At 40.9% G+C, this 26,595-nt stretch overlaps 2 protein-coding genes across 30 annotated transcripts in view; both read right to left on the bottom strand.

The window, feature by feature from the left end:
* LOC110959802 (protein unc-80 homolog) overlaps window positions 1–13,218 on the bottom strand; it is a 52,925-nt gene extending 39,707 nt beyond the window's left edge. For 16 of the 20 annotated variants that reach the window (XM_051941856.1, XM_051941858.1, XM_051941859.1 and 13 more), the window contains exons 1-15: window positions 12,810–13,217; window positions 12,344–12,392; window positions 11,838–11,994; window positions 10,813–11,153; window positions 10,216–10,339; window positions 10,045–10,109; window positions 9,653–9,795; window positions 5,678–5,951; window positions 5,369–5,503; window positions 4,866–5,082; window positions 4,253–4,393; window positions 2,733–3,001; window positions 2,222–2,551; window positions 1,972–2,103; window positions 1,359–1,506 (exon numbers count right to left, since the gene is read on the bottom strand). In XM_051941856.1, coding sequence (XP_051797816.1) covers window positions 1,359–1,506; window positions 1,972–2,103; window positions 2,222–2,551; window positions 2,733–3,001; window positions 4,253–4,393; window positions 4,866–5,082; window positions 5,369–5,503; window positions 5,678–5,951; window positions 9,653–9,795; window positions 10,045–10,109; window positions 10,216–10,339; window positions 10,813–11,153; window positions 11,838–11,994; window positions 12,344–12,392; window positions 12,810–12,901 — 2,617 coding nt within the window. In that variant the 5' untranslated portion in view covers window positions 12,902–13,217. Of the gene's footprint in view, window positions 1–1,358; window positions 1,507–1,971; window positions 2,104–2,221; window positions 2,552–2,732; window positions 3,002–4,252; window positions 4,394–4,865; window positions 5,083–5,368; window positions 5,504–5,677; window positions 5,952–9,652; window positions 9,796–10,044; window positions 10,110–10,215; window positions 10,340–10,812; window positions 11,154–11,837; window positions 11,995–12,343; window positions 12,393–12,809 lie in introns of all 20 variants that reach the window. The other 4 variants (XM_051941865.1, XM_051941869.1, XM_051941866.1 and 1 more) reach the window with 1 other exon arrangement.
* A 1,185-nt stretch (window positions 13,219–14,403) lies between these two features.
* LOC110959803 (microtubule-associated protein 2) overlaps window positions 14,404–26,595 on the bottom strand; it is an 84,094-nt gene continuing 71,902 nt past the window's right edge. For 7 of the 10 annotated variants that reach the window (XM_022206782.2, XM_022206784.2, XM_022206788.2 and 4 more), the window contains 8 exons: window positions 26,455–26,572; window positions 26,199–26,255; window positions 24,226–24,536; window positions 19,405–19,497; window positions 18,645–18,737; window positions 17,889–17,970; window positions 16,344–16,456; window positions 14,404–16,230 (listed from right to left, as the gene is read on the bottom strand). In XM_022206782.2, coding sequence (XP_022062474.2) covers window positions 16,021–16,230; window positions 16,344–16,456; window positions 17,889–17,970; window positions 18,645–18,737; window positions 19,405–19,497; window positions 24,226–24,536; window positions 26,199–26,255; window positions 26,455–26,572 — 1,077 coding nt within the window. In that variant the 3' untranslated portion in view covers window positions 14,404–16,020. Of the gene's footprint in view, window positions 16,231–16,343; window positions 16,457–16,482; window positions 17,618–17,888; window positions 17,971–18,644; window positions 18,738–19,404; window positions 19,498–24,225; window positions 24,537–26,198; window positions 26,256–26,454; window positions 26,573–26,595 lie in introns of those variants that run through there. The other 3 variants (XM_022206786.2, XM_022206785.2, XM_051941890.1) reach the window with 3 other exon arrangements.

Here is a 26,595-nt window from a genome sequence, read left to right as displayed (position 1 = left end):
TGCTCAGTGATCAAACCACTGATTGAGCAGAGATGTAATGGGCAAAGCTTTGGATTGGCAAGTGTACAGAATGGATGAGTGAGTAAGGAAGGTAGGATTTAGCTCATTGAAGTGGATGGAGAAAAAGGAGGAGGATGGAGGCAGGAGGACAACGACAAAAAGGGACACAGACAAGCAGAGACAAGTGGAAGGAGGAAGGGAAAAAACAGATACATAAACAGAGATAGCGCTGGAATGCAAAGTCGAAGTGCGGGGTGAGACAGCCGTAGGACAATTCAGCTTTGTCGGCCACACGAGAACATGATTGTCAAAAATTTCCAGCCTTTTATGCTCTACTCTTCTGTAATGCAGCACCCACAATGGACCTCTGAGTGTAGTATAGATTTGAATATAAAAACAGAGTTTACTTGCGTGTACTGCACAGTAATGTTGAAACAATTAATTAATTACCCAACAACTATTTAGAAAATCAATTAATCGTTTAAGCCATTATCAGAAAAAGTGAGCATATGTTCATTACTATAGCTTCTCAAATGTGAGTATTTGTAGTAATTTTGAACTGTTGATCAGTCAAAACCATTTGAATACATTACCTGGATCTGAACTGTGATAAGATGTGTGGCATTATTAGCTGATAAAATCAGCATGAAATGTTTTCACATTAAACATCAAAGTTTCCATTTCAATCCTCGGGTAAAAATCTGAATCAGTCCAAATCTTTACTTTAACTGACCAGTATGCAAAACTCAGGATGTTAACATGCTCACTATGACAATGCCAACATGCTGATGTTTAGATTAGGCTAATGTTTGCATGTTCAGTATCTTAGTTTCGCCTGTTAGCATGCAAATGTTTGTCCATTAGCACAAAAACAGCTGAAGCTGATGGGGATGTTTAGCAGTTTTGCAGATATTTGGTTATGACAAAGTGCTAACACATTAGCATGCAAACAATAAACTTGATGGTAAACATGTTAGCTTACAGTACCTGCTAAACAATAGCATGTTAGCATTATGTCAAGGCACTGTTGTACCTTGGGAGAGTCTCATTGAGCTAATAGTGGGGCTGTGAACTTGGTTACTTCATGTTTGTTGACATTTGTAGACTGAACGATTAATTGATTAACTGAATAAATAATGGTAGGATTCATCAATGAAAAAAAAATCATTAATTTCAGCCCTGCTGTATAGGATATCAACTTTTTGCAGCATCAGTTCTAACCTGATTGGTACAAGCATTCAAAACTGGTGGTGTTCAAATCCAGATTTACTCTGGTTCTGCATTTTTTCAGCGCATATGACAGTTATTTTCCAGGATCTGCATACCACTCACACACACCACTGTGTGAGTGCACTTACTGTCAGTAATGGGCTCCATGCAGAAGCCCAGCAGTGCATGCAGGAAGTCCACAATGTTATTGAGGGAGTCTTTGTTGACATACTCGCGCATTGTCTGGCGAAACTGCAGCTTGTCCAGTTTGTACAGGCTAGTCAGGCAGTTCTGGGCCTGAAAGGAAAGATTTGGGACAGGGCACATTAAAAAAAAGTCCTTTTATGTAGAAAAGCCATGTTCTGGAATCTGGCCTGCTTCATTTAAAAAAAATAAGTGAGGTAGTAATGAAGTGGCTTTCCTTACAGCATGTGCTATTTTCATCAGTTCCATCGATTTTCATGACAAATAGCAGCTGCCAAGATAACATTTTATTTCTCTCATACTACTTCATCTAATAATAAAAAATTATTGATCTGCATTGAAATTGAGCTGCAGCTGTTTTGCACTAAAGCTAGAAGTTCATTCCAGCACCCTTGCAGGATTTATTTTGGTTTCATGAAACTTTTACAACACCAAAGCAGCAATACAGTTAATAATTAATAGAAATTATATTACATATCAGGACCAGAAACCGTTGATTTGTTGAAACTTCTAATATGCACACAAGAGGGTACATCAAGGTACAGAAAGGAGTTTGACCTGCATCCTGAGACGATCTCCTGATAATCCACGATGCCCCTCGCCACAGCCGTATGCACAGCCAAGGGACTTGACTATCTTTATCAGCATGGTCAACGCTAGGCGGTGGGTGCTGAGGCCAGAGCCCTCTTCCTGTTCATGCCAAAGAAGAGAAGGACACAAACAGCCAGGAGTTTCTGGTTGATATATTTAGATATCAAACACATTTCTGAGCTTGACATCCACTGCGAAATGTGCAATATGAACACACCTTTTTATCATTATCCTTATTATTCTTCACATCATCCTTGCTCCCCTGTCCACTCTCTCCTCCACTTCCCCCTCCGCCTCCACCTCCATCTCCTCCTCCACCTGCCCCAGCGATTGGTCCGCCTCCCTGGGCGCCTCCTCCGAGGCCCTGACCAGCCGCGTCTTTGCCACGTGCCTCTTGGTTCTCCTTGTTATCAGGCTTGGACAGTTTCTTGCCCATACCGGGAACCACGCCCAGCTGAAGCAGACAGTCGATGATGTTCAGGGCCACATCGCAGATCCTAGAACTGATATCATGGCTGAGGACGGCATAAAGAGCCCGCAAGACAGCCTAAAAAACAAGGGAGAGGGGAAAATAAAGATAATGTTTATATTAGTGAAGCTCTTTTATCCAACCAACACACATTTTTATTAAATTCTTAACAATATTCAAGACAAAGAAGAAGCAAATAAAGCAGCAAAGAAGGCCACAGATTCTATTAATTGTATTTGGGATCACTAAAGTGACTCACTGTGAGGTCCAACATGCCATTTTTCAGCACAAAGTTATTGGTCCCCTCGATATTCTCCCCTTCCTCCAGACAAGAGTAGTTGATGCAGGAGTCGGTAAGGCTGCGTGGCAGGTTGGCACAGGCCAGCGGCTCCACAGGAATCTCAGGCACAGCAACAGGGTTACAGAGTTTCTTCATGTGCTCGGTGAAGAAGTCAGCGTAGCCGACGTTGAAAGATGCCACTGTTGTGTTAAATGCCGCCATGGTTATGGTGGAGATCTGAGATCGAACTGCAGACAACAGGAGAAGGAAGGTTTTCATGCATTGAACACAAGAGGTGATTGGGGCAATATATGGTTTCTGTATCCTTTGTTTTAAGTGTTTGGAAATATTCTTTTCCATTGATCTGGTGTTCAATTATGACAACCTAAACTGCTAGTTTTACAGGCTGTCTTAACATCTGTTTGCATGATGGCTTTTATTTATGATTTACATGTCTTTGTATGTTTTCTGTCCCCAGTATTTTTGTGCTGTACTTGACTGCAAGACAAATTCAAGTCTGAAATAATGTAATTTTAGAGCAAAAAATGCTTATTTAATCAATAAATTTACTTAGTTTACTAAAGAAGAATTGTAAAATGTGTGTGTTTTTGATTATTTTCTTGGTTTTAAAGTATTTAAGCTTGCATGGGTCTTAAGAAATTTATACCTAGATAAACAAAATTTGCTGTTTGTTTAAAGATTGCTGATGCTTTTTAGTTTACTTTTGTAATGAATATTACATGTTTTATATACTTATGTTTAGACTTTAGGGTTAATGTGGGGTTTAATTCAAGTATCAAGTTATACAATCTTGTTAATAAAGAAAGCACTTATTTCTTAATTCCTGCATTTCATGTCAGAATCTGCACTCTCCTATATTTTATCATCTGCTCTCTCTAAACTTCACACAAGCAGTGTGAAGCCGAGACAAATGCAAACACTTCTGAGTGTAAATTAGAATTGTCACAACAAGATTGCAGTTACATAATCCTGTCCTATTTCTGCTCTGCTCAGCAGGTCTCAGTGCAGCCAGCAGCCTCTGTCCTTCCTTTATTGTAGCTAATAGATAGTACTAAGATTAGCTGTGTGTAATTTGTTTAATTTATTCCTATATTTTCATGAAAAGCGCATGTCAGGCATTATTCATGCACACTGCTGGCCTCTGTATGTGCTATTATTTTCTATCATTTTGATATTAGTTATTGATGTATGCTAACCTTAATTAAGTTTTTTCAAAAAAATATATTTTTTGTATTTAATGGTCTACTTTACCTAGCACCAACACATGAGAGTTTAAGACTGCAAGTAACATCCTCAGTGCTCTATTGATTTGTTGGGTATTATAAGGACAAATCGGTATACTGACAGCAAGTTTGCAAGAGAGCCCTTTTAAAGACTGTATTGTTTGGAAATGTTGCTTATATCAGCCAGAACTTGCTCTTTTTTGAGGACTTTAGATCGATTCCAACTAAATGCCCTGGACCACATTTCTGCCTTACCCTCTTTGACAGTGTTATCGCTGTGGCTGTTGGAGTGGTCGGGCATGTCTCGGAGCAGAGAGTGGTGGGAATGAGAATGTTTGGCACTCAGGCTGTCTACGTCGGCAGCTGTGTCCGTGCTGCCTCTCCGTGTGAATTTGCCTGAAAAGCAATGTAACAATTATATTTCAGGTGGAAAATCACATAGACCCAGACATCAGGTTGTGTTGGAATACTATAAAAGGTAAGATCAATCAACTTCAAACTCTACTGGACAAAACTTAAACTGTAGGTTAAAACAGTAGATGGGAATTCCCCTATTATATATTATGATAGCTACTGCAAACTGACTGAAGAAGCAGCTAAGCTAAAGGGTTCAATAGGTTTATGGAAATTAAGCTTTAGAAAGTCACCTACTCTGGATAGTAATGTTAACAAAACATGTCTTTTGGCCTTGAGCGAATTTTAATCACACCTCTCAGTGAGAGCAAATACCAATGTTAATGAACCGACCTAATTCACTAGCTGACAGCCAAACAGAATCCTCTGACTCACCAAAGCTTAGTGGAGGGGAAGCAAGGCTGCCAACTAGTGCCATGCAAACTGTTCTCATCATGAACACCAGTCTGCCTACCCATGATGGTGGCTTGCCAGCCCCCGCGGTCCAGAGTCCGACGGTCGTCACCCAGGCCTGAGAAGCTTCCGAAGGAGAAGGTGCTGCGTGTAGGCGACACGTCCAGGTGGTCCTCGTGCAGCAGGAAAGGAACCCCCATACGACGCTGACGCTTCTTTCCAGTATGATGGAAGGGAATGGAACCCTTTCTCTCCCTGTCCTCACGCCGATTCTTAAACTGAAACAGAGCACAAATCCTCTAAGTGCTGCAAACTTTTGTGTTGCTACTCAACATATTGTAAACACACTCGAAACACATTATAGAAGTTGAACAGCTAGTGGCAGAATATTCAGTCACAAATCTAATCTGAAAACTGATCAACTGCACATGCCTTGTGCTTGACCTAGCTAAGACAGCCATTTTTGTCGTGGTCTAATACATACTGCTTATGGGATTTTAATCTGATCACAACACAATTACCATACTAGCATGTCCAAGGGGACATATGGATGTCAATATCTACCTTCTTGAAAATGTTCATGCCCAAATCAGAGGACAAGTCAGGTACTGCCTGTCGACGGAGGTTCGTCAGGGACACCTTTGCAAAGGTCTCGGTGCTCAGAGATTTTTCCTCTTCGTTACATTTCAGACTCATATCCTAAAAAACAGAGCAGCATGAACATTTTGAAAGCTATATGAAGGTACCTTAATGACAGTCTGTCCACAGAAACATGGCCTTGTGCTTGACCAGAGGTTTCTCCGCAAGTTCTGTCATTTATACCACAAATGTCCAAAAAAAAGTCCAGTGTATATTTTGTCTTCTTGGCATTACCTGAGTCTTGTGGGTGTTGACTAATGAGGGTGTTGCAGCCACCATGGAGCTGCTGCGTGGGCGTGGCAGAGGCGTGACCAGAGGTTCTGGGGTGCGTTCAGGCCTCTCCTCTAGGATCTGCCTCAGGCGCTGCAGGTAGTACATCAAGGCCCAGTGCACACCCTCCTCGGTCCAGTGCGGCTGTAGCAGACAACGCAGCACTGCCACGTCAAAGTAAGTGGCATAACGTGCTCGCTGGGCCAGAGATGCTGGCAGGCCGGCAGGGGCTGATGTTCTAGAAGAGGAAGGAGACCAGGATAGTTTAATGAGTTAAACCATTAGGATCAGATGAATGGAACTATATCAGTGCAGTTTATTCTGTGTAATGTCTCTCAGAAATGAAGCGTTTGGAAGCAGAGTGGTCTAACCCACTTTCTGTAGTTTTTAAGTAAAATAGGCTCAAAGTTTTGTGTTTTCAAGAATGGTCTAACATTCGAAGCACCATTGTAATCCTGCATTTGGATTGTGGGTTAGACCACTTTGCCACTAAAATCTAGACCATAAAATGCGTACAGAACTTACATAACACTCAGTTTGGAATTTTTGTGGGTTAGTCCACTCTGCTTCTAATCCTCTCAAATTATCTGGGAATTACGTAAATCTAAAAAGTCAAATAAATTTAACTATTTCTCTATTATTAACCATGGTGTTGTCCTGCGGGTCAAAATTGACCCGTTTGAAAGTTTGAAAATGTGGAAAAATATATATATTTTCACAGTGAAACTTCTGATGGCCACATTTTCAGGAAGTTTTTGAACATTTTTTGGTGGGGAAAAAAAAAGAAATGCTAAAAATGTTTAAGAGTTTTTAGGTGAATGTTGTTAAAGAAAATAGAAGTTTACCGATATACATGTAATCATTTTAGATATTTTTAGGATTTTTTGAAAGATTTTTACTCAGTTTTTGAAAATATTTATAAGAATTGTATTGCCAAATTTGGAGGATTTTTTTAAAAAGATAATTTTTAAGGGAAACTTTTAAGGAATTATTAGAATTTTCTTCCTGAAGGTTTTGCAAATTTTCAGAAATTTGGGGAATTTTTTGCAGAATTTTTGGATTTTTTTCAGACAAGGAAACAATGTTTTTTGGAGCCCATAAATGAGGACAACAGGAGGGTTAATCATAATATTCAGTGATTGTTGTCTTACATCAGTGGTGACAGTACAAATAGGAACAACTGGTACCTGACATGTTGCTGCTCTTACTAGTTTCTGTATATGTTACATGTACCAAAGCAGAAAAGAAATGAGTCAAAACTGTTGACATGAAGGGAGGAAAATAGCAGATAGCGGAAGCTGAAGAATGGCAGGGATGGAAGGAAAAGACAAATTAACGAGGCAGAGAATAGAGCGGCATGAAGAAAAAGCTGCAATGACATTATTTGAGGCTGCCTAACAAGTTGCTAAATTAAGGAAAATGAAAACGTTGCCAAAATAAAACTGAAATTGGAAGATTCTGCATGTCTTTGAGTTTCCTATGTCACCCGACTGTGAACACAACAATTACACTGTATCATGGCCTTTCCAGTTATATTAGCATGTCATCAACTCCCGCCACACTGCTCATTAATAATGCATCAAAGGAGGATGGTAAACAAGGGCAGAGTCCCCCTTCAGCATCATAGGGAGAGCAGCAGGGAGAGAGGGAGCCTCGGCCTACGTGAGTCCACTATAAATAAGCTGAAATGAAGGTCAGTGATTTGGCGAGCTGCAGAGCATATAGGGTGCTGCAAACTGTGGAGGAACATTGATACCATAAGAAAGAGAGGGACAGAGCAAGGCATTTAATCTTGGCTGTGGTAATAAATGGAGCAGGAAGAGGTGGTCGATATCTACATGAATCACTTTGAGAGCCAACAGCAGAAGGAGGCTATATCATGTTTCACTGTCTAGCCAGCACACGTACACACTGTGCCTGCTGCTGTTGTGTCAGGTTGCCACGGAGACCGAGTGACGACAGCCACCCTGGGCCATCAGAGAGGCAGCGGCCCAGCCCCCCGACTACATGCGGTAGGAGATGCAGCAGCCAGCGGTTGTCATGGAAACTGCCTCAGCATCAGCAGTGCACTGAGAGGCACGGGTTGCGGTGCCACGGGATGAGTAAGCTGCATTAATCACAGGAACTGATGCCGGAAATGATCTTATCCGTTTGCAGAGGTGTGTGTGTGCAAGAGGTTGAGGAGCTGATGCAAATATAAACTGGGTCTCTTGAGATGATGGAGTAAAAATAGACTGATTAAATTCTGAGGCTATTTTGATTTGATTATTGGATTGAAATCTGCAGGAGTGAGTCAGTTGTGTCTTTGTTGATTAATACATGAAGAATCCAACAACTTCCATGTGCGAAAAAAATCTTTCTAACAGCGAAAGCCCTTCAAATGTCAGAAATTCTGTCTTGCTGGATGTTTAATTTACATTCAGCTCACTTCTTCTCCAATCTTGCAGTCAGCCTAACCTGCAATTCTTAAACAGTGTCTTGAAAATCTCACCACTGACACATAAGAAAGCAATTAATCCATCCATCTTGCCGAGTGTGTGCACAGAAACAGTAGGGATAAATCTCTCCTCTCTGCATTGCCACGTGACTGCTCAAAAATCCTTTGGTGTTCGGGTGTGTGAGGATGCAACTGGCATTGGGGGGGGGGGGAGTTTGGGACGACTGAGGCTTATTTTGATTCTCAGTCAGTTGCTGGCTGTCAGAGGGATCAGGAGAAGCGTTGGAGTGACTCGTTTGGTTGTCAGAATGAGTCGAGATGAGCAAGTGATGGCTTATGAACCTCTCTACGTCTTTCTTTCACAACACTCATTCTCTAAGCCCACCAGTTGGGTGATTCAGGATGATGACAGAACTGCCTTGGTTAACTTTAAAAACAATGAACACCCACATGGCATGCACGCAATGCAAATGTTCTAACTGGAGACAATCTGCAGAGCATATTTTGCTGCTTTTAGATAACCAAAACTTTTGTGACAAAATCAGACAGTCAAAACCGCCCTGTTTATGCCAAACAGACCACAGATTGAGCATGCAAAGGCCGAATAATGCCAGATTTGCCATCGGCAGACCAAATCAAGCCAGGGCACTGTCATGCCAGGCCAGGGACACTGCCAGCATTAGACATGTAGCACATTACTTCAGCATAATTACCCGTGTTATGCGGGCAAATGTCAGATGGGTCTGTAAATGCTGAAGCAAGACGAGGACTCGGTGTGCGTTTGTGTGTGTGTGTACTGACTGAGGAGACAGTACTGCTTAGAGCAACACATTACACAGGGGAAGGAGGAGCTATTCATATATGCTAGCACTTCACAAGCTAGTGGAGCGAGCTGTGCTGTGCAGTGTGTTCGACAGACAGTGCCGCAGGGCAAAATGTTTAGCCATCAACAAGATGATGGCACCGGCTCTGTGTCAGTGTGGGTCACTTATAAATCACTGCACTTGTGCACTGCTTCCACCAATGGCTGCCTTCTTGGCTGCATGAATAATTATTCATTTATGAAGGCTTTTATGAAAACTTAGTGTGCAGTAAAATCATTTATTGATTAATAAGATTCTACAAGATGGTTTCGCTGTGTGATTTGACTCAATTAAGATTATATGATTTTTAAAAAATTTACTTTTGTGTGTTTCATTTGTGTTAAAACAACATGACAGCAACCACATTTACAGCACACACCTGTGGTGCAATCATGTGGATAAGTTATTTCTTTAGTAAGAAGACAGCCATTTAAACTCAAGTGACGTTACCCCTCTTTAATCCAATGTGTATGTGTTTGTTATAAAACACAAAGCCACAAGACCCCTCCTGCTGAACATCAAGCCTGAATGGACACGATGCTTCAGCGCAACAATCTAATCAAAAATCAGTGATGCAGGCACAAGCAAAGGCTAACTACCTCACTGCTTCTTGAGTGGAAATTGAATAACGGAGCTCACTTTTTCTTGGAAGGGCCTTTGACCGGTGGGGGTTGCTGGGAAGGGCCACCTTTCTCAATCGAGTTACCACGACGACAGCTCTGCTCTCCAGCGGAGGGGGAAGAGGAAGCCGACTGGGCAGCTTCGCAAACCACCTGGAAGCCCTGTGGGCGGAAGTGAGAGATGAACAGATACTGCAGATTGGTAGATTAACAGGCTAAAAGACAGACAAGGTTTCCACCGTGACCCTGTATAACCACGCTCCCAAAAGGCTGCTGCTAATGAATATTAACAGCCAGCCCCAAAGGGAACACTGAAACAAAGAGGAGGGGAAGAAGCCTCAAACTCTTGCACGAACACAGTCAACATGGGAAGCAAAATTGGATGAGATCTGAGCTAAAGCGCTTACTCACCATGGGACCTGGGTTGCCAGATCCACAGGGGCTGCACTGGTTGTTGACTGGGGAGTTCCTTTTGGCTTTTGAGACAGGAATAGCAAACACATGTTTTAATTATAAGCAAATGAAAATAAATTAACTCTTACCAAGAAAAATAAAGCTGCATTTTTTAAAATTAATTTTTACCCGTCACAATGTTTCTGACAGGTTTGATGAGGGCAGTAAAGGCAGGGATGTCAGGCTGTCGGTGCTCCCACATTGGCTGCCATATTACCAGACCACTGGCCAATCGGAAGGTCAGGTCCGACTCCTAAAATTTGACATATTTACAGTCTTGTATATAAAACAAGCAGCTTTGCAGATGAGTCCTCCCTCTCTTCTGTCTAGCCATCATTAGATCAAAACAAGATGCAAATTGTAACACTGTTAGTATGACACAATCACTTGCAAGCTGCAATAATTCATTATACTGTTGGGAAACAGTATCCCAGGAGTATTGTAACCTGACCCTTTCACCTGTTGTACACACAGATCAATAGGCATAGGGTGACCCGAGTGTGGTGGAGGGTTTATTACAAGTTTCTTGCCAGTTAGTATGTTATTCTTTCCAAAATGTAGCTCCATACAGATGCTGAAAATCTTTCAGAATGACAAATTCATAAAATCTCCTGAAGAAAGTAACTCTGCGTATGGTGAAGCAGAGAATGCTAAAGGTGTTGGCACGGTACTTTGTTACAAAAATCAATTCCAAGGCTGTACACATTTGTATCAGCAGGTACAGACCTTTATCCGATGAATAAGCGGAGCAAACAGGAACACAAACAGCTCCACTGTGGCCATGCTCTTATGAAACAGCTTAGTACGAGTGTGTTCATCCTCCTCCAGCAGCGAACCGCTGTGCTGGGGTCCCGATCCACCGAGGGCAGACCCTGAACAGGAGCCAGGAGCCCCTGGGGAGGAACCCTGGTTCCCCACAGGCTGGAGGAAGGCGCTGCTGCTGCTTCCAGCGGACCACCCATGGCCTAGGCTGGGCTCATGATTGCACTCCTGGGCAGCATCCAGCAGCATCCAGTGGAGCGTGTGGAGCAGTTTGGTCTCGGCCACGCCTAGCTTGTCCTGGTGGCCTGTGGGAGGTCAAAGGTTCAGGGGTTAATGTTGTTTAGGATTCAAGGTTATTCTTGAACTAAGCAGCACTCAATATTAATTCATTAACATTATCCCCAAGGGTTAATGCCAAGTGCTGCTTATTTAGGTGATGAAGAGCAGCATAACAAGCTAGTGTTTACGTGGGCGAATTATGTATCACTGTGACCCTTTCTAACTTCAGGATTAGTGATTGCCATATTCAATCAATGGATTTCATGGTTTCTAAAAGTATTATTCAAGCTTTACCTCCTAATCTCCTAGAAAGCTAGAATGGGGCATGGGAGGGGTCATGTATGTGTCGTTGTATTATTGTTGACATTTAACATACAAAAATGGACCATCGGCTGAGAAAATAATCAGCAGAATAAGAAATAATCATTAGTAAAATCTCTATCAATGGTAGACTGAGGCACCTTTTCTATTTTTTCTAATTATTAGAGCTCTGTAAATAATTATTAAATTCTAATTCCATCCCATATTTTAACAGATTTTCATTTAAATGGAGACACTTTCTTCTTTTCCACCAACAATCCAGAATCTGACGCATTATGAAATCAAACTGTTCTGCATATGTCCAATAACTGAAGGAACATCAGCTACATGTTCTGTTCAGTCGGCTCAGTGCTTAAAGCGGTGGTAAAATATGCCCTGCATGTCCTCACCCAGCTTGTTCCTGTTGGACAGCAGGATAGAGGTGCAGTGGAGTACGTGAGGCAAGGCTGCCTGGACGAGTTCCCAGCGGGAGATGCTCTGGATGGCCTCTGACAGGGCCGGCGACAACCCGTGGAGCTTGTTCTCCACCAGCACCCGCTCAAAAGACTGGGGACGCAGCCAGAGAGAGGGAGAAGAGAGACATCAGCCAGGAACTAAGACCTCTTTCTTTGACAATCTAAATGTCCCACATGGCCCCAAGCAAGGCAATGCCTGTGGGAGAGACAGTGGCAGCTCTGTTTAGATCCAAAGGGATCTGGAGAGGCGTCATTATGGATATGGGCTTCCAAGCGTCTAGCTCTTGGGTAATAGGAGGAAGCAAAGGGGAAAAACTAATTTGCTAAATGTAAAATCAAGAGCTCACTTGATTTGCAGGTGCATTAAGGTAAAAACAGATTACTGGGAAGGGAGCGATTATTTCCTCTCATCACGCACATGGCATTATGAAATGACTTACCACACAAGATGCTTCATACTGTTTTCCCAACTTCGGACGCAGAAATGCGCTGAAAAACATGCATACAGATGCTTGCATGAGATTTAAAAAAATTATGAATGGAGGTCACACAATAAAATGTCCTTCAACAAACATTTTGCACAAACACGTGCAGTCATTTCATTTCAGCTAATCCACAGAGCACTCTGTTTGATCTGGCCTACTTTCTCTGTCACTTTGCCTTACAGGTGTGACATCATGCAGTCTGCATCCGTTCACAGTTGACACCTTGCAAAACATACAGCCTATGTTCCTCCATTCTGTGAAGTCACGGTTTCCCGTTGAATGATGAGCAGGAAATACATGCATTTTGACGCATGTTAGGATTGGAAATTCGGGTATTATTTCAAGTGGAAGTCAGTGACTTTGCCACGGCTGCTGTCAAAACCTTGGTCCTCCTTAACACCTGTTATCAATTAGCACTAACCTGGTTTGCCTCCACAGGAAGGTCTGGATAGGAAATGGTATTCCCTTCCCACACTCCGGCTCGTTGTCGTCCAGGCTTTTCCTTTTCACCATTTTGGCCGGACCTGCCTCCGTGCCCCTCTCCCTGCCTGCCTGCCTACACGCCTAGTTGTGTGCGACCACCGGGACGCGCGGCGGCAGCGGCTGCTGGCTTTGCCCAGGTGACCAGCGAGGTTCCGTTCACGACATGATTGGGTTCGTCCTGCGTAAAATGGCTGCAAGTGTCGATCGGTCGGCGGCAACACACAGAGAGAGAGAGAGAGAGAGAGAGATACAGAGAGAGAGAGAGTGGGTGGGGGGAGCGATGGAGGGAGGTAGTGGTGGGGAGACGGAGAGAACGCTCTGATTTCAGCACCTCCCTCACTGGACAGCGACAGTTGATCGGCGTGTTAATTTAGCGGAGCTTAAAGACACAGTGTGCAGCCAGATGTTTCCATGTCGAACCCCTCTCTGCATTGTGCATCACTGTAGCAATAAACGGTGCAAACCCAAAACGAGCTGCATCCGGATGGTGTATTCACATCTGGGATAATCCGCCCCCATTAGAATATCAACAGGTAGTTTAAATGAGCCAGGTGGTTTACTAGAAGACAACAATCTGACGCTTTCAAACAGGAAATAAATATTCAGATGACTTAGAGAAGCGACCTCACGACCGTACACAACTCTATTACACGAGTACAGTCAAAATCAAAGTCTACAAGTACTGAAAAGATGCATTTAAACGTTCAAAATTAAATGGGATCTTTAATGGAGAATGATCATTTGAATGTTCTCTTGTACATCAACGTTCAAAAGTTTGGAATCACTTAGAAATGTCCTTATTTTTGACAGTTTTTTTTTCAATGAAGATAACATTAAATGAATCAGAAATACAGTCTAGACATTGCAAATAGAGTAAATGACTATTCTAGCTGGAAATGGCTAATTTTTAAAGGAATATCTACATAGGGGTAGAGAGACCCATTTCCAGAAACCATCACTCATGTGCTCTAAGGCTACATTGTGTTGACAAATCGTTTTGAAAGGATAATTTATGATTATATAACCCTTGTGAAATTATATTAGCACATGCATAAAAAATGAAATGAAATTGCCTGAGTGATCTCAAACTTTTGAACTTTAGTGTATGTGCTGTAACATTTATTCATTGTCTGAATTTTGCACTTTTCTTAAAATCGATAAATACATTTTCAACACAAATCAATGTAGATAATTTGCAAAATTGGTGCATAAAACTTTTGATGGTCAGATCTTGATAATCATTATAAAATATCATGTTTATTATATTAAGAATAACGCCCCTCCAGAAACACTGCACAAGCTTAACGCTCTGGTAACTCATACTACATGTCAGTGAATAAATAATGATAACCTCCAGACTCCTGGTATTTGCTCTCATGTTAAAAACATGTTTTTCACTAAATAAAAATACAAACAAATGGAGAAAAACAGACCAAACATGCACATATTTCAGCATATTGTTATTTTAAGCTGTAGAAAAGATGAACTGATGACAATGTTTTCTGTGAATACATACAAAAGACTAAAGCAAATCAGTTTTTATTTTCTTTATTTTCGTCATCATCATCCTGTAGGAGCATTTGTCATCAGTACGTCTCAAACATCGGAAAGTGTGCACACATCTACAAGGTCTTTTAAATACACTTACACAGGCAAAGAGGGGGCTGGAGAGAAGGAGGCAGGAATAGAGGAAGCACAGAAAACACTGGAGAGGCAGGTGACATCAGGGCAGGAGGAAGGGAAGGGTAGAAGAGTTTCACAATGGTGAGCAGAGAATATGCTAGAACAGTTTTGCTTTTTTAATTCTTTTTTTTGTAAAAAATGGGTTACTCCCATTCTTCATTGTTTATTTCATTTCTTGCAACGGTCCAAACAGCCACACAATCTGGCTCAATCACACAAAGGGACCAGGCAGCTGCTCTCTCAAATGGAATGTTTTCATACAAAGCTTCATACTTTACACTTTCCTTTTTAAAACAATCTTTGGGCCCTTTACCCATTCAAATAAATTGTACAATTGAGTCTTTGCAAAAGGAGAAACATCACAGGGTGTTTGGGATCTGATCTTAATGTATAGACACTAAAATCCCCCCTGGCCATTTACACTCACACTGAAAAGTTTAAGACTGTTCCAAATATATCTAATTTATTTATCATTTAGTTGCCATGCCAGCATAACAGCATTGCTGTAGCCTAATAAAACCACAGAGCTAACGTAAAACCAAACAAAAAAAGAGCAGCCAATTGGTTTGCGGAATAAAACAAACAAAAAATCTATTGGAAAGCTAGCCTTTTAGCGCTTGACTTGACATAACTGCAATGGTTATCCACATTTAAATGCTAATAAGCCAGAGCAGCCACAGGAAACGTACAAAACTGTAACAACTTCCACTACAGTGACATATATATATATATATGTATATATAAAAAGCAAACAAGAGAACACAAATTGTCCAACAAATCAGCACATATCAGGAACTCATAAGATTAAAATCCAACAAAGAAAAAATCATGTTTGACTTGAAATGTCACATTTTAGCAGACATGCTCATCAGCCATACTTTTGCAGGTCAGTTACACACCATATTTCTGTAAGTTAAGTCTCTCATGCTGTTGCATGTTTAAGACTAGCTTCTACTATCTAGTAGCTATATCTTGCATTCAGTACCGTATAAATTCGAAATGGACATTTTGCATGAGTTCACCTTAAAAGTTTATCCACGGACAAGTTGAATGTGGTGATGCTGTTCATACACAGAACAAAAAATATCACTGTACAATCTTAAAACTGCCAACACCTTTTTAGACAATCACAGCCACTCAAACCTCAGCGTTCAGCTAAAACAAACCAGAAAAGTCCATATTTGAGTGAATAAACGCATGAAAAACAAATAGAGCGACAGGCGTGCCTGTTTTCAGGGAGTAAGTGAAGATTTTTGAAGAATTCAGTTTTTAAAAACCCACCGGAAGGGCTACAAGGACTGTTGATGGGCGAGATGGTCTATCAACTACAACCTGTGGGGTGAAATGTGTGGGGGTGACACTGCTGTGAAAGACCCTGGGACAACACTGGATGCCTATGAGTGAATGATTGGAAGAGGAGTAATGGTGTGGATTTTTTGAGGGTATCCGGAGCAGACGCAGTCAGCTCATAAGCCCTGCTTGGCCAGGGCAGCGGTGACATCCTGAGCCAGCGTAGAGAGCTGAGGTGACTCCAGGAGGTTGATGCTGCCTGCGGAGGACAGACGAGGAGAAGTGCCCCCGGTCTCGATCCCCGGGGACTGGGTGATGACAATTTCTGCGCCGTGGTCCACCCGAGCTTTCGCCGTTTCCCGGAAGGTCAGCTTGTGGCTCTCGATCTGGTGAGGAAATAAAGACTTTTCAGGTCAGAGTTGTTTTCTCTATTTATATATTTAAAAAAATGGCAATGACAATTGATATTAAAGATTTTTTGCGTGCTTCATTTTTTTACCATCACATTCCCCCCTCCAGGTATGTGGGCCGTGTTGTCCAGTGAGCCGACCTTGGCTTGGGCCTTCTCTTTAAAGTCCAGCTTCACATTGTCAATACGCACATTGCCTCCTCCTGGGAAGATGACGGCAGAGAAAAGAAGAAAGGTATCATACACATGAGGCTTCACTCGCCTGCAGGGTAGCTCTTCTCCTGGGCAATGCTGATGGCAAAGAATCTCAGCAAAGGACACTATGCTCTAAAACTGCACAGGCTGCTGTTTGACTTGCCTAATACTGTGCATAAATGGTTAAAATTGACAAATACTACAACACAGAAAACATATGTTCACCAATATATCAAATAAGTTACATGAGAGCAAACTTTATGCTTTACATTGTTCGCTTTCGAACACAACTGCATTGGGATTATTAGTTTTAACAGAGATTACCAATTGACAGCATGACCACATATTATTATGATACAATTCAGCTAAGAATCAGTAAATGTACACATCTTTCATCTGTATTCTATCACATCTACACAAAAGTGCCTAAACTAAACAAAACAAGGTGATGAATCTATTTATTTGCAATTTTTCATTGGCATTATACCAACACATTAAAGGACCAGTGTGTAGCATTTAGTAGCCTCAAGTGGTGAGGTGATAGACTGCAACAAACTGGATATTCCTTGCCTCGCGTAATCGCAAAACCAGTCGTCGCTGGTAAAAATGTAAAAGGCCTTCTCCACAGCCAGGACCCATGTTTCAATAATGTGCTTTACGGAGATATGAGTATTGCATTTACATCAAAACCGTGACAAGGTTTTTGCAGTTTTATGTAGTAGTTTTTGATGATTGCGTACAAATTGGAGATGTAAACAGCTTTTCTGAATAAGTTCTGACATAGCAATAGACTTGCATGACTCTTGTTGTCTTTATCTCCGAATGGCATGACATGAAAGAATTTGTATATTTTTTGCCTGATTGAAAACATCTCATGAAGACTTTGATGCACCTTTCTCTCGTAGACGGACAAAATTTTGTTTGTTTCTTCGAACTTTTTCTGCAGTTGGCAAAGAACTAATTTTCTTTCTGGATTCGTTTTCTCTGTTTATTACACCCATGTAGCCCTCCTGACAGCAACTAATAAAAAGAAAAGCTTAACTTGCATTTTCTTTTGTTCATGTCAAATTCACTTGGAAATTATCGGGAAACACAGCTGGTTATGAACTGTTCTAGAAATATGCCTCTTGAAGAAAAACTGGTCTCTCGGTCGATGCAAGCGACTCATTCTAAGGTAAGAAAAGCACAACTCTCATGTAAAGGTGATTACACACAAATGAAAACATAATTCTGAATATTATATTGCATGTCTGCTAGCAGATGCCTTTAAATCACACCTACTGGTCCCTCAACTTTGAACAACTAGTCATCAAAGGTTGCACTGTGAGCCACGCTTTTATCACAAGAGTCTTTTAACATCTGCTCAGTATCCAGGAAGTCAAGTAAAATAAAGGATAAGCACAAAGCAACAGTAGCTTTAAAAAGAGCCCTGTACAGTACCTGGTCTGTGACGGATGTTGGACATGGAGCCACATTTGGCAGTGATGTGGCTCAAGTCGATCTTCTTGGTCTGGATTTGGACCTGTGGGCAGCAGCACAGCGCACAAATCAGCCCCTGTTAACTGGAAAAACACTCAAACAATCTGCTCAGGAAGCGTCTTGGAGAGATGCAAGCTACAAAGTCACAGACATGAAATGTGGTGAAGAAAACACTGATATTTTTGTGGCAAAAAAGAGAGCTGGTGGAGAAAATGGACGAGACAAATGAGCCTTGAGATGACACAACATGAATCTGTGGATAAAGGCAGAATAAGTCAATCAATGTTTTTCCGCACAAGAGCCACAGAGATGCTGATTCCCTGGAGAGAGGTTAACATGAAAGCAAGCGGTGACGGCACAGACATCAAACAAACACAGAACACAAGCGTTACGTGACGCTACAGGGAGCAGGTGCTTCAATTAAACTTTATTGTCCATGGGTGATGTGAATTAGTGTGCTGTTAAAACAATAAGCTGACAACCCTGCATGCATGCTGCAAAGGGATATTATGTTAGGAATTTTGTGCACGATGCAGAGATACTGTATGCTGTGCTCTAGTCAAACACATATTAATGGGGCAAATGCATGTAGGACGCACAAATACAGTAGATAAAGATGAGAATACTGCACAACTACAATCAACACACACACATGTTTATCAGAATGGTTAAAGTTGGAGAAAGGTTTTGAAATGAATTTTCTGCGAAGGCACTCACGTTTCCCCCGCCTGCCGTGTGCTGAATTTTGTCCAGGGAGCCACATTTAGACTGAACATGGCTAAAGTCCAGCTTAACACTCGGAATCATGACCTGGGAATGACAGGGTGATACTTTTTTTATACAAGCAAACAAGCATTGAACGCCGAAGACTTCTCGGACTGGAGAGAAATGGGGGGCTTATAAATATGACCCCTCTCCTCCTCTCTTTTCCGCGCAAAACATAATCCTGTAAAAGCGTCCCAATTTTACATCCGTGACCTACCAGTCTGGGAGCTCACGCTTTAACACTGCAGCACTTGAATCTGAGCAGATGTAGACCACAGAAAGCAAACTGAAGGTGTCTATTGATGGAATTTATGCAAGGATAAAGGCATTTATCAGAGTGCAAGAGCTGCTTTTTTTAATGTGTTAATCCACTGAATGTTGAACCTGAAACATATTTGAATATTTAATATCAATTGCAACATCCAAGATTTGATCAACTACTAAAAGACAATAAATAAATGATAAGAAAGACATACTGCTTAAACTGTAAGTGGGAGAAGTAGAACACCTCTTTTTTTGACAAAGAAGCAACATGAATGTATTACACTTGAGAAAAAAAGCCTTCATTTGCTTGTCTGAAACAAGCCAGTGGCAGAAAAACAGATGGGTAGACAGATGAACACATAAAAGTAGCATGGCAGAGCGCTACAAAAGCCCCAGCTGAAAAGAGAAAAGATAGGAAATAAGAAAGAAAAGAGAAAGGCGTACATACATTGCCTCCTTTGGGCGCGTGCTTCAGATTATCCTTGGAGCCGCACTTTGACTGAACATGACTGAAGTCCAGCTTCTCGCTTAAAATATGAACCTAAAATAAAATCGAATCACAAAAAAAAAAGAAAAAAGAAAACACTATATGTGCCTCAGTTGGATAAGTCAATTGGATAAGTCAAGTGTGCAATGAGTGATCAATGTGTGCTCACATGCATTTACATTTAACATGTGTTTACAAGTGCAACGCTCTTCTTCGTACAAATGTACAGAGCTCTAAGAGTAGTGGTGATTTGGGGTGTGGCTACTGTGTCCAGCGGCCATGCTAAGAAAGCACTTTTACACTTTTTTGTAGAGATTTGAGGAAAACAGGAGTTGCACAAAGTAGCTTGTGGGCTGCAATTTATGCATGACATTTCTGCATCTTCATCATCACTATTTTTAAATTAATAATTTCACATTTATTTTCATGTTTTAGATTAATGTTTCCTGAATTTTTAAAATTTCATCACCACTCATCAACACCTTTATAAGGAAAGAGCCGTAATTGTAGTAGCCGCAGCAATGTAAAGGGCAACATGTATACCCCCCTGTCAAAAGTTTTGAGACACTTTCTCATTCAAATAAATTAGAACCCGTCTCAAAACTTTTGACAGGGGGTGTACCTATCGCTTACGAACAGAAACCAATGTGCTTCCATTGTCCACCTTTTAAAGGATGCTGAATGCATTACCTAACCCTCAGGAAGAAAACTGTCACCTCAAAGAGTGGCACCAGTGGTCGGAACTACATCTCAATAATCTGCTGGAGGTAGATGTTTCACCTTCCCAAAACCAAAACACAATCTAAAAAAAAAAAGTCCACTCCAGGTGGCTAATTTCTGCATTTAATTTTAGCAAATTGAAAAGAAGCAGCTTAAAATGATTCATGCAAAAATCTTCTTTCTTTGGAAATGTCATGCCTGCTAAATCCTATTTTCCTGAATCTCTATACTGGATGTGAAGAGTGCAAAGTTAACACAACACTTCATGGGAAAATATTCCACATAAACGGGAAATACGCCTGGTTGAAATAGCCACTTTTAAAGACATCCAATTTAACTTTGATACTGTTGAGAAAGTGCGGGAACCCCAAACAACCAATAGGAGTCACAAGGAGCAGCAAGGATTGGAAGACATAATCCCTCACTGGCTTCCCACCTATGAACAAAACAAGCTGTGGTGTTTGAAAAGCACCACCAAGCAGGTGGAAGAAATTAGAGACAGGTGAAAACACATCCCAGGGCTCTCTTCTACGGACACATAAAAGTTGTAGTTTTAAGAACATTACTAAGAGCTGCTCTGGAGGCAGAAATATCCTCAGTGGCCAAGTTAAACCTAACGGAAAAATCCAGTTTCTGGTTGAGTAACTTTGGGTCGATACAAATAAATTAGGTCTTAAGGAACATAATGAAGTTTAAACCTTCAAAATGAAAACAAACAACATGTGAATAAGGCCAAAATTGTGCCAAATGACAAAACAAAAAAAAGACTCTTGTTTGATATCTGAGTTGGTAGTAAACAGTCATAAAATGGGGCAACCACTGAGAGCGTTTCTGCCGTGTCCACCTTTTTGTGCTGCTTGTGTTTTTTTCTTCAAATGGCCAAAGTGAACACAAACATTAACGGTAAAGGATGGGCAAGACAAGAGAAAGGGGTTCAGGTAAAACACACAAAAGCCACGGCAGCCTCCATCTCTGGGTTGCACTCAAATTGCCTAGATTCACAGTTTTACCTGCACAAATACACATGTGGACACAAACAGTGTCCTGAATATACTTTTTTAAGTCGCTTTGTATGTTATTCTAAGCTGCTTCTACACTATTTTATTCTTTTCACGACTGTAGCAGCACAGACAGCTGCAAGGTCAAATCAATGACACAGCACATGAGCTGAACAGAAACGACAGCCTCATCAATCAAAGTATACAGGTGATTTCCAGCATTTAAAATGTCTATATTTGCAATCTTTCTCCCTCTTATACAATATTAAACATAACAACTTGGATTTTGCTTTATATATTGACAGATAAAACAAGTTCCATGAATATGCCAAGATTTTTTTTTTTACTACAATCAAGCATTCTGTGGATTAAATAATATCCTGATAAAAGCAGAAACTATGTGAATGATATCATTAATGCAAATACCATTTTAATCATGAGTGGTGGCCATATATTACACACTATACATACACTCGATTTAAATATTTCAAAAGACCTATGTAACATGACAGAGAAAACCTACCACCTGACATACAGAAAATAGCCCAACAACAAAATATTTAAATCTGCAAGTAATGCTTATTTACATCATTGATTAAAATGACAGCTATTTTACTTATCAGTCAGTTTAATATTTGGTGTATAAAACCCAAAGGCATTTAATTTGATATAATGTAAAAGTAGCAAATTCTCACATCAGTATGTGAAAGCTAATATAGCAACAGGGCCAAAAATTACGCTATCTTAAAAATGTCATAAGATGTCATTTAAAAATCGAATTATTTATTTTTCTAAATGCAAAATCCATACTCTGACATTAAAGATTATGCTCACTGTGCTACAGAGCTCAAGTACATTACAGACTGTTCTCCGCAGAACTTGCTGTGCTGCTCCTCTAAGACGTGCATCACCCAGCTTCATTAAAAATTTCCGCCCTTATGCTCTATTCCTCCCCAAAGAGGAAGTGAGAGCTGGTGAAATTACAGCAAGTCCCCCTGTCCTCCATATATCACTGGGGTTAATGAAAAGTCTCACCTCTGCAACACTGCAGGAACATTAAGACTGTGCGTTCCCTTGGTAATGTGATTAAGAATTTACATGCTATTAGTCGGCCACACATCTGTTATACCCCACAGACAAAGATGACAGGAATAAGACTTTGTCTCTTGTGTGCATGCAAGACCCCATCACTCCTTTTTAAAAAAAAACTTTTATGTAAGGCTAAGGCGATATTATTCAATGCAAAGGATCTCTCAGTCAAGAAATAATTTCTCTAACTGCTTGGCTATCTTGCAATTCTGCTTAAATTTTTCATCAAGCAATCCTTAGACTGCTAAAACTGGCTCCTTTTGGGGACAATGTGTAAAACCTAAAAATATAAAGAGGAATTCTGCCCGCTTGTAATTATTTATACCCAGAGCCAGAGGGGAAAAACCCAACGCGCGACAATGACGAAAGCAGCTCCAGAAGTGATTCTGCAGGTTGATTGCTCCTTGGAGGCAGTAGGATAAAACACATGTGGAAACACACGGTTGAAGCTCCTTCAATGGGGAGAAATTTGGGACAAAAAGGTAAAGGAGAAGGAAGACGGAGGGACGGTCAGGGGAAGAGGCCGGGGGGAGCCGATGACGGTTCACCCACACTGACGGAGATGACAGCAGACAGGGAGAGGGCAGAGGACAGTCAGAGGAAGTAGACGCACAGTGACGGCACAGCAGAGGTTTGGAGGCAGGCCAGACAGTGAGTGAGAGTGAACATATGAGGAGAGATATTTGAGCAGTTGATGACATTTCTACAGCTTAGAGGGAGACAGGGAGGACGAAGACGAAAAGAAATGCTGCTGTTTAAAAGCTCAAATCAAGTCTGCGTTTACAGAAGCTGCTCCAGATGTTCCCACAACGCTTTGCAAAAGAATCGCAAATCGACTAGAGGCAACATCTGGCAATAACAGCTCAAGCTTAAAGCTAAATTAGGCATGCTGAAAATGCTTTAAGCAAAAGTTAATAATCAAAGACATGAGCAAATGTTTACTTCTTTTCTGTTTTTAACTGCACATTGCATTGTATCTTGCCTGTATGAATAGTCACAGATATACATGTAGAACAGCTAGAATAAATCAATGTCTTTTTTAAAAATTGGTCAAGTAAAGACACTTTTTTTTCTTTATTTGCAGCCAAAGTGCTATCTAGGTTAGGTTAAGATGTAAATATTTAGGTTAAGACTCTTTAGTGTTATTTGCGGTGTGATTTTACCTAAGTAATTTACATATTATGGCTTAAAATAATACACATATATATGTATTTTTACTTCACCAGAGTAGAATACTACAATATTACAGTAGAGATTCTACAGCACCAACAATTATGTAAGTAAGTAACCTGACTTATGAAATAACAAATCTAGCGCCCCTTTTTTTTATGATTAATTACAGAGCTTAACCTATCCAAATCAAGTATTAGGGCTAAGCATTAATAACATTAATAATTGCAAAAATCAACTTGTGTAATTTTGAACTGAAGCTGTGACCCTACAAACACAGTCATGAAAACCCAGCAAGGATCAAGGTTTGTTTTGATTTAGATTTTTTGTTTTATGTAACTTTCATGAGTCAAAGAAAAATCCATTTAAGAAATTATATTATTTTAAATTAAATGCAATAATATAGCTAGTCTTGGTTAGCGTTCAGTACACAGAGAGACATGAGATAGCAACAAACAACCTCGTATTTGTCCTTTACTGCCCCCATGTGGCAGAATTTGATTAATGCTTCATTATTCTATGACTGAGATTGATTCCAGTTAAGTATATCTTAGCTTTCTCCAGTTGTTTGTACTTTACTTTGCATGCTGCAATCGATGTGTATTTAAGTTTACGCATCTTGTAAACATTTTCCAATTTTTATTTAACTATGATAAATTCGTATGTGCTTTGTTTCTCTGGCCAAGTGTTCCTAACATGTAAAAAAAAAGATTTTTTTTTTTTCAAATTTCTCCTTTAACCTGAGTTTGTGTTCAGCAGCCCACTTATTTTTTATGACTGTTACATTACAGCACTGTCCTGTTACCTGTCCGCCTTTCGGTTGATGTTTAAGGTTGGAGGTGGACCCGATCTTGGACTTTACATTCTTCAGGTCGGGCAGGGGCTGGTTGAGAACCTTCAGCTGCCGTTGAGCGGAGGATGGCGACTTGGGTGGGGTCCGGATCACCGCCACCTTCTTCTCCTGGAGGACGCTGAAGGACTTGGGTGTGTGGCTGCCAGGGGTGCGTGAGCCCGGAGTGCGGCAGGAGTAGCTGGGGGGCGTGCCGGGTGTGACGGCGGAGGAGCCCGGGGTGGAGGCTCCGCTACGGACTGATCGGGAGCGTGCCGAGTCTGTACCTTAAGAGACGAGGGGACATTGTTGGATTACAAAACAAGGTGCAGAAAAAATGGCAAAGGAGAATCCTTCCTGGAGACAGAAACACCTCAAAGTGAAAAAGAAAGAAGACAGATAGGTAAATACAAAAAAAAAAAGAGACAAAAATATTAGGGCAACAGATTTGAGTGCTTGATCCTTCATCTGGTTCTGATGATGGTGATGGTGATGAGGGGGGTGAAACATTACAAGCATGGAACTATGAGCGCTGTCTGCTTCCACAGAACAAACAACCCAGGTCAAACAAGAATGTTTGACAAGGAGCACGAAAGCACACAAAGGCAGCTGAATTAATTAATGGCTGGCGGCTTGTTGCTGGGCTACCACAGCAGATATAATTCGATTTTAGCTGGCCAGGTGCTGAATAAGGACAAGACACAGGCCTGTTGTTTTGCATCCCAGCTATTACTCTGATGAGGCAACTCCAGATCTGACTAAGCCAATGTATATTTCATTTTAAAAAATACTTATTTACATTGATTTGGGGAACCATGGAAACAAAATTTTTTTTTCTGGCTAGATAATGAAACTAAAGAAAATAGATAAGCAAATGAAGAACGTTTTTGAGAAAAGGACATATTTGAAATTATGCATGTTTTGCAAATTGAAACTTGATTATAAAAGATTTTAAGACTTTTTTGAAATCTGCAGACGCTCTTCAGAAAAATGTGTAATAACTGTAAAGAATGAATGCTTTATTAATGGATGACGCTGACTTTAATACAGATAGTAAGTCCTTATCTTGGAGTTTTAAAAAATAAAATAAAAACACTACATACTAATAAACAAAAGGGATGTACCATGAAGCGAGTTCAGCTTAGCGAGGATTGATTGAGTAAGGCTTGACAAAACCTCAGAAATATCAGGTATCAAAGGAGTATTTTCTTCATCAGGGTGTGTTTCTTAGAATAAACTGGGTGTTTAGTGAGTGAGTTCACTCTTTTTCCACGTGAAACGGACTGATTTCAAGCCACCTACTTCAGTCAAGAGGAACAGGTTGTTGCTATGAAAAATATAAACGTTTTGCTGGTATAAAAATTGATATCCATATAAGGTAATATATCTATTTTACCACTGAAGCTCTTAAATGTGATACTGCAGAGGTGCATTTAAGTGGGAATCTGTCCCATCATGAAGCATATGAAAAAATCACATTAGTTTGTGGCCGAATCAAAGTGAAATTAATGTTATAGATTTAATATTTTCTCTAGGAGTAATCATTGATCTAACGACTGCAACAACCAGCAGTATAAAACGGAATTAACAGCAAATTAGCAAAAAACATATTTATGCTTTTTCTGCGTCACCCACTAATTAACTTTTGATACAGTTAATCTGCTGTAATTATAACAAAATAAACAGCTCAACAGGTTTGCAGACATAATTTATTCCCTCAGCGGAGAATCTACATAGCTTATGGTAAATAATTAGTGGAAGGATGACACTTTAGAGTCGATTTATGCCTCAAGCCCTGAATTAAACCTCCTCTGGAGCAGGTTAGCTGTGCATTGGCTGGTTTCAGGCTCAACATATCTTGCTAATGTGACTTCATAGTACACCCCTAAGATGTCCCATGTCAATGACGAGGATGTGATGGCTCTAACAGCAGCTACCAGGCGTTCTACCTGCCATACTAGGGGCTCTTCCAGACCTGCCGTCCGCTCTGGACTCGGTTCGGATCGCTTCAAGAAGGGAGAAGAAAGAGGACAAAGAGGTAAAAAGGGAAGAGTGAAGTGAAGGGTAAAAAACAAAACAAAACAGCAAGGCAGGAAATGGAGATTGGCAGGAGTCAGATTTTAATAAAATTATGTGATTGAGGAGTCATTAGTAAAAGTGGGAGGTGAACAAGCTGAGGGTCGTGAGCGGTGTGTGTCTTCTTACAGGTTGGCCTGGAGGGGGTGCTGTTGTCTTCTTGCTCAGCAGCAGGGATGTGGCGGGTCAGAGACTTGGCCGGCCGAGGTAGAGACGACCTCTTCTCCGGGCTGCGGTATGATCTCTCCTGAATTAACACACACACAGCAC

Source organism: Acanthochromis polyacanthus, chromosome 22 (genome assembly GCF_021347895.1).
Source record: "Acanthochromis polyacanthus isolate Apoly-LR-REF ecotype Palm Island chromosome 22, KAUST_Apoly_ChrSc, whole genome shotgun sequence".
NCBI lineage: Eukaryota > Metazoa > Chordata > Actinopteri > Pomacentridae > Acanthochromis > Acanthochromis polyacanthus.
This window is presented reverse-complemented; position numbering and strand designations above follow the sequence as displayed.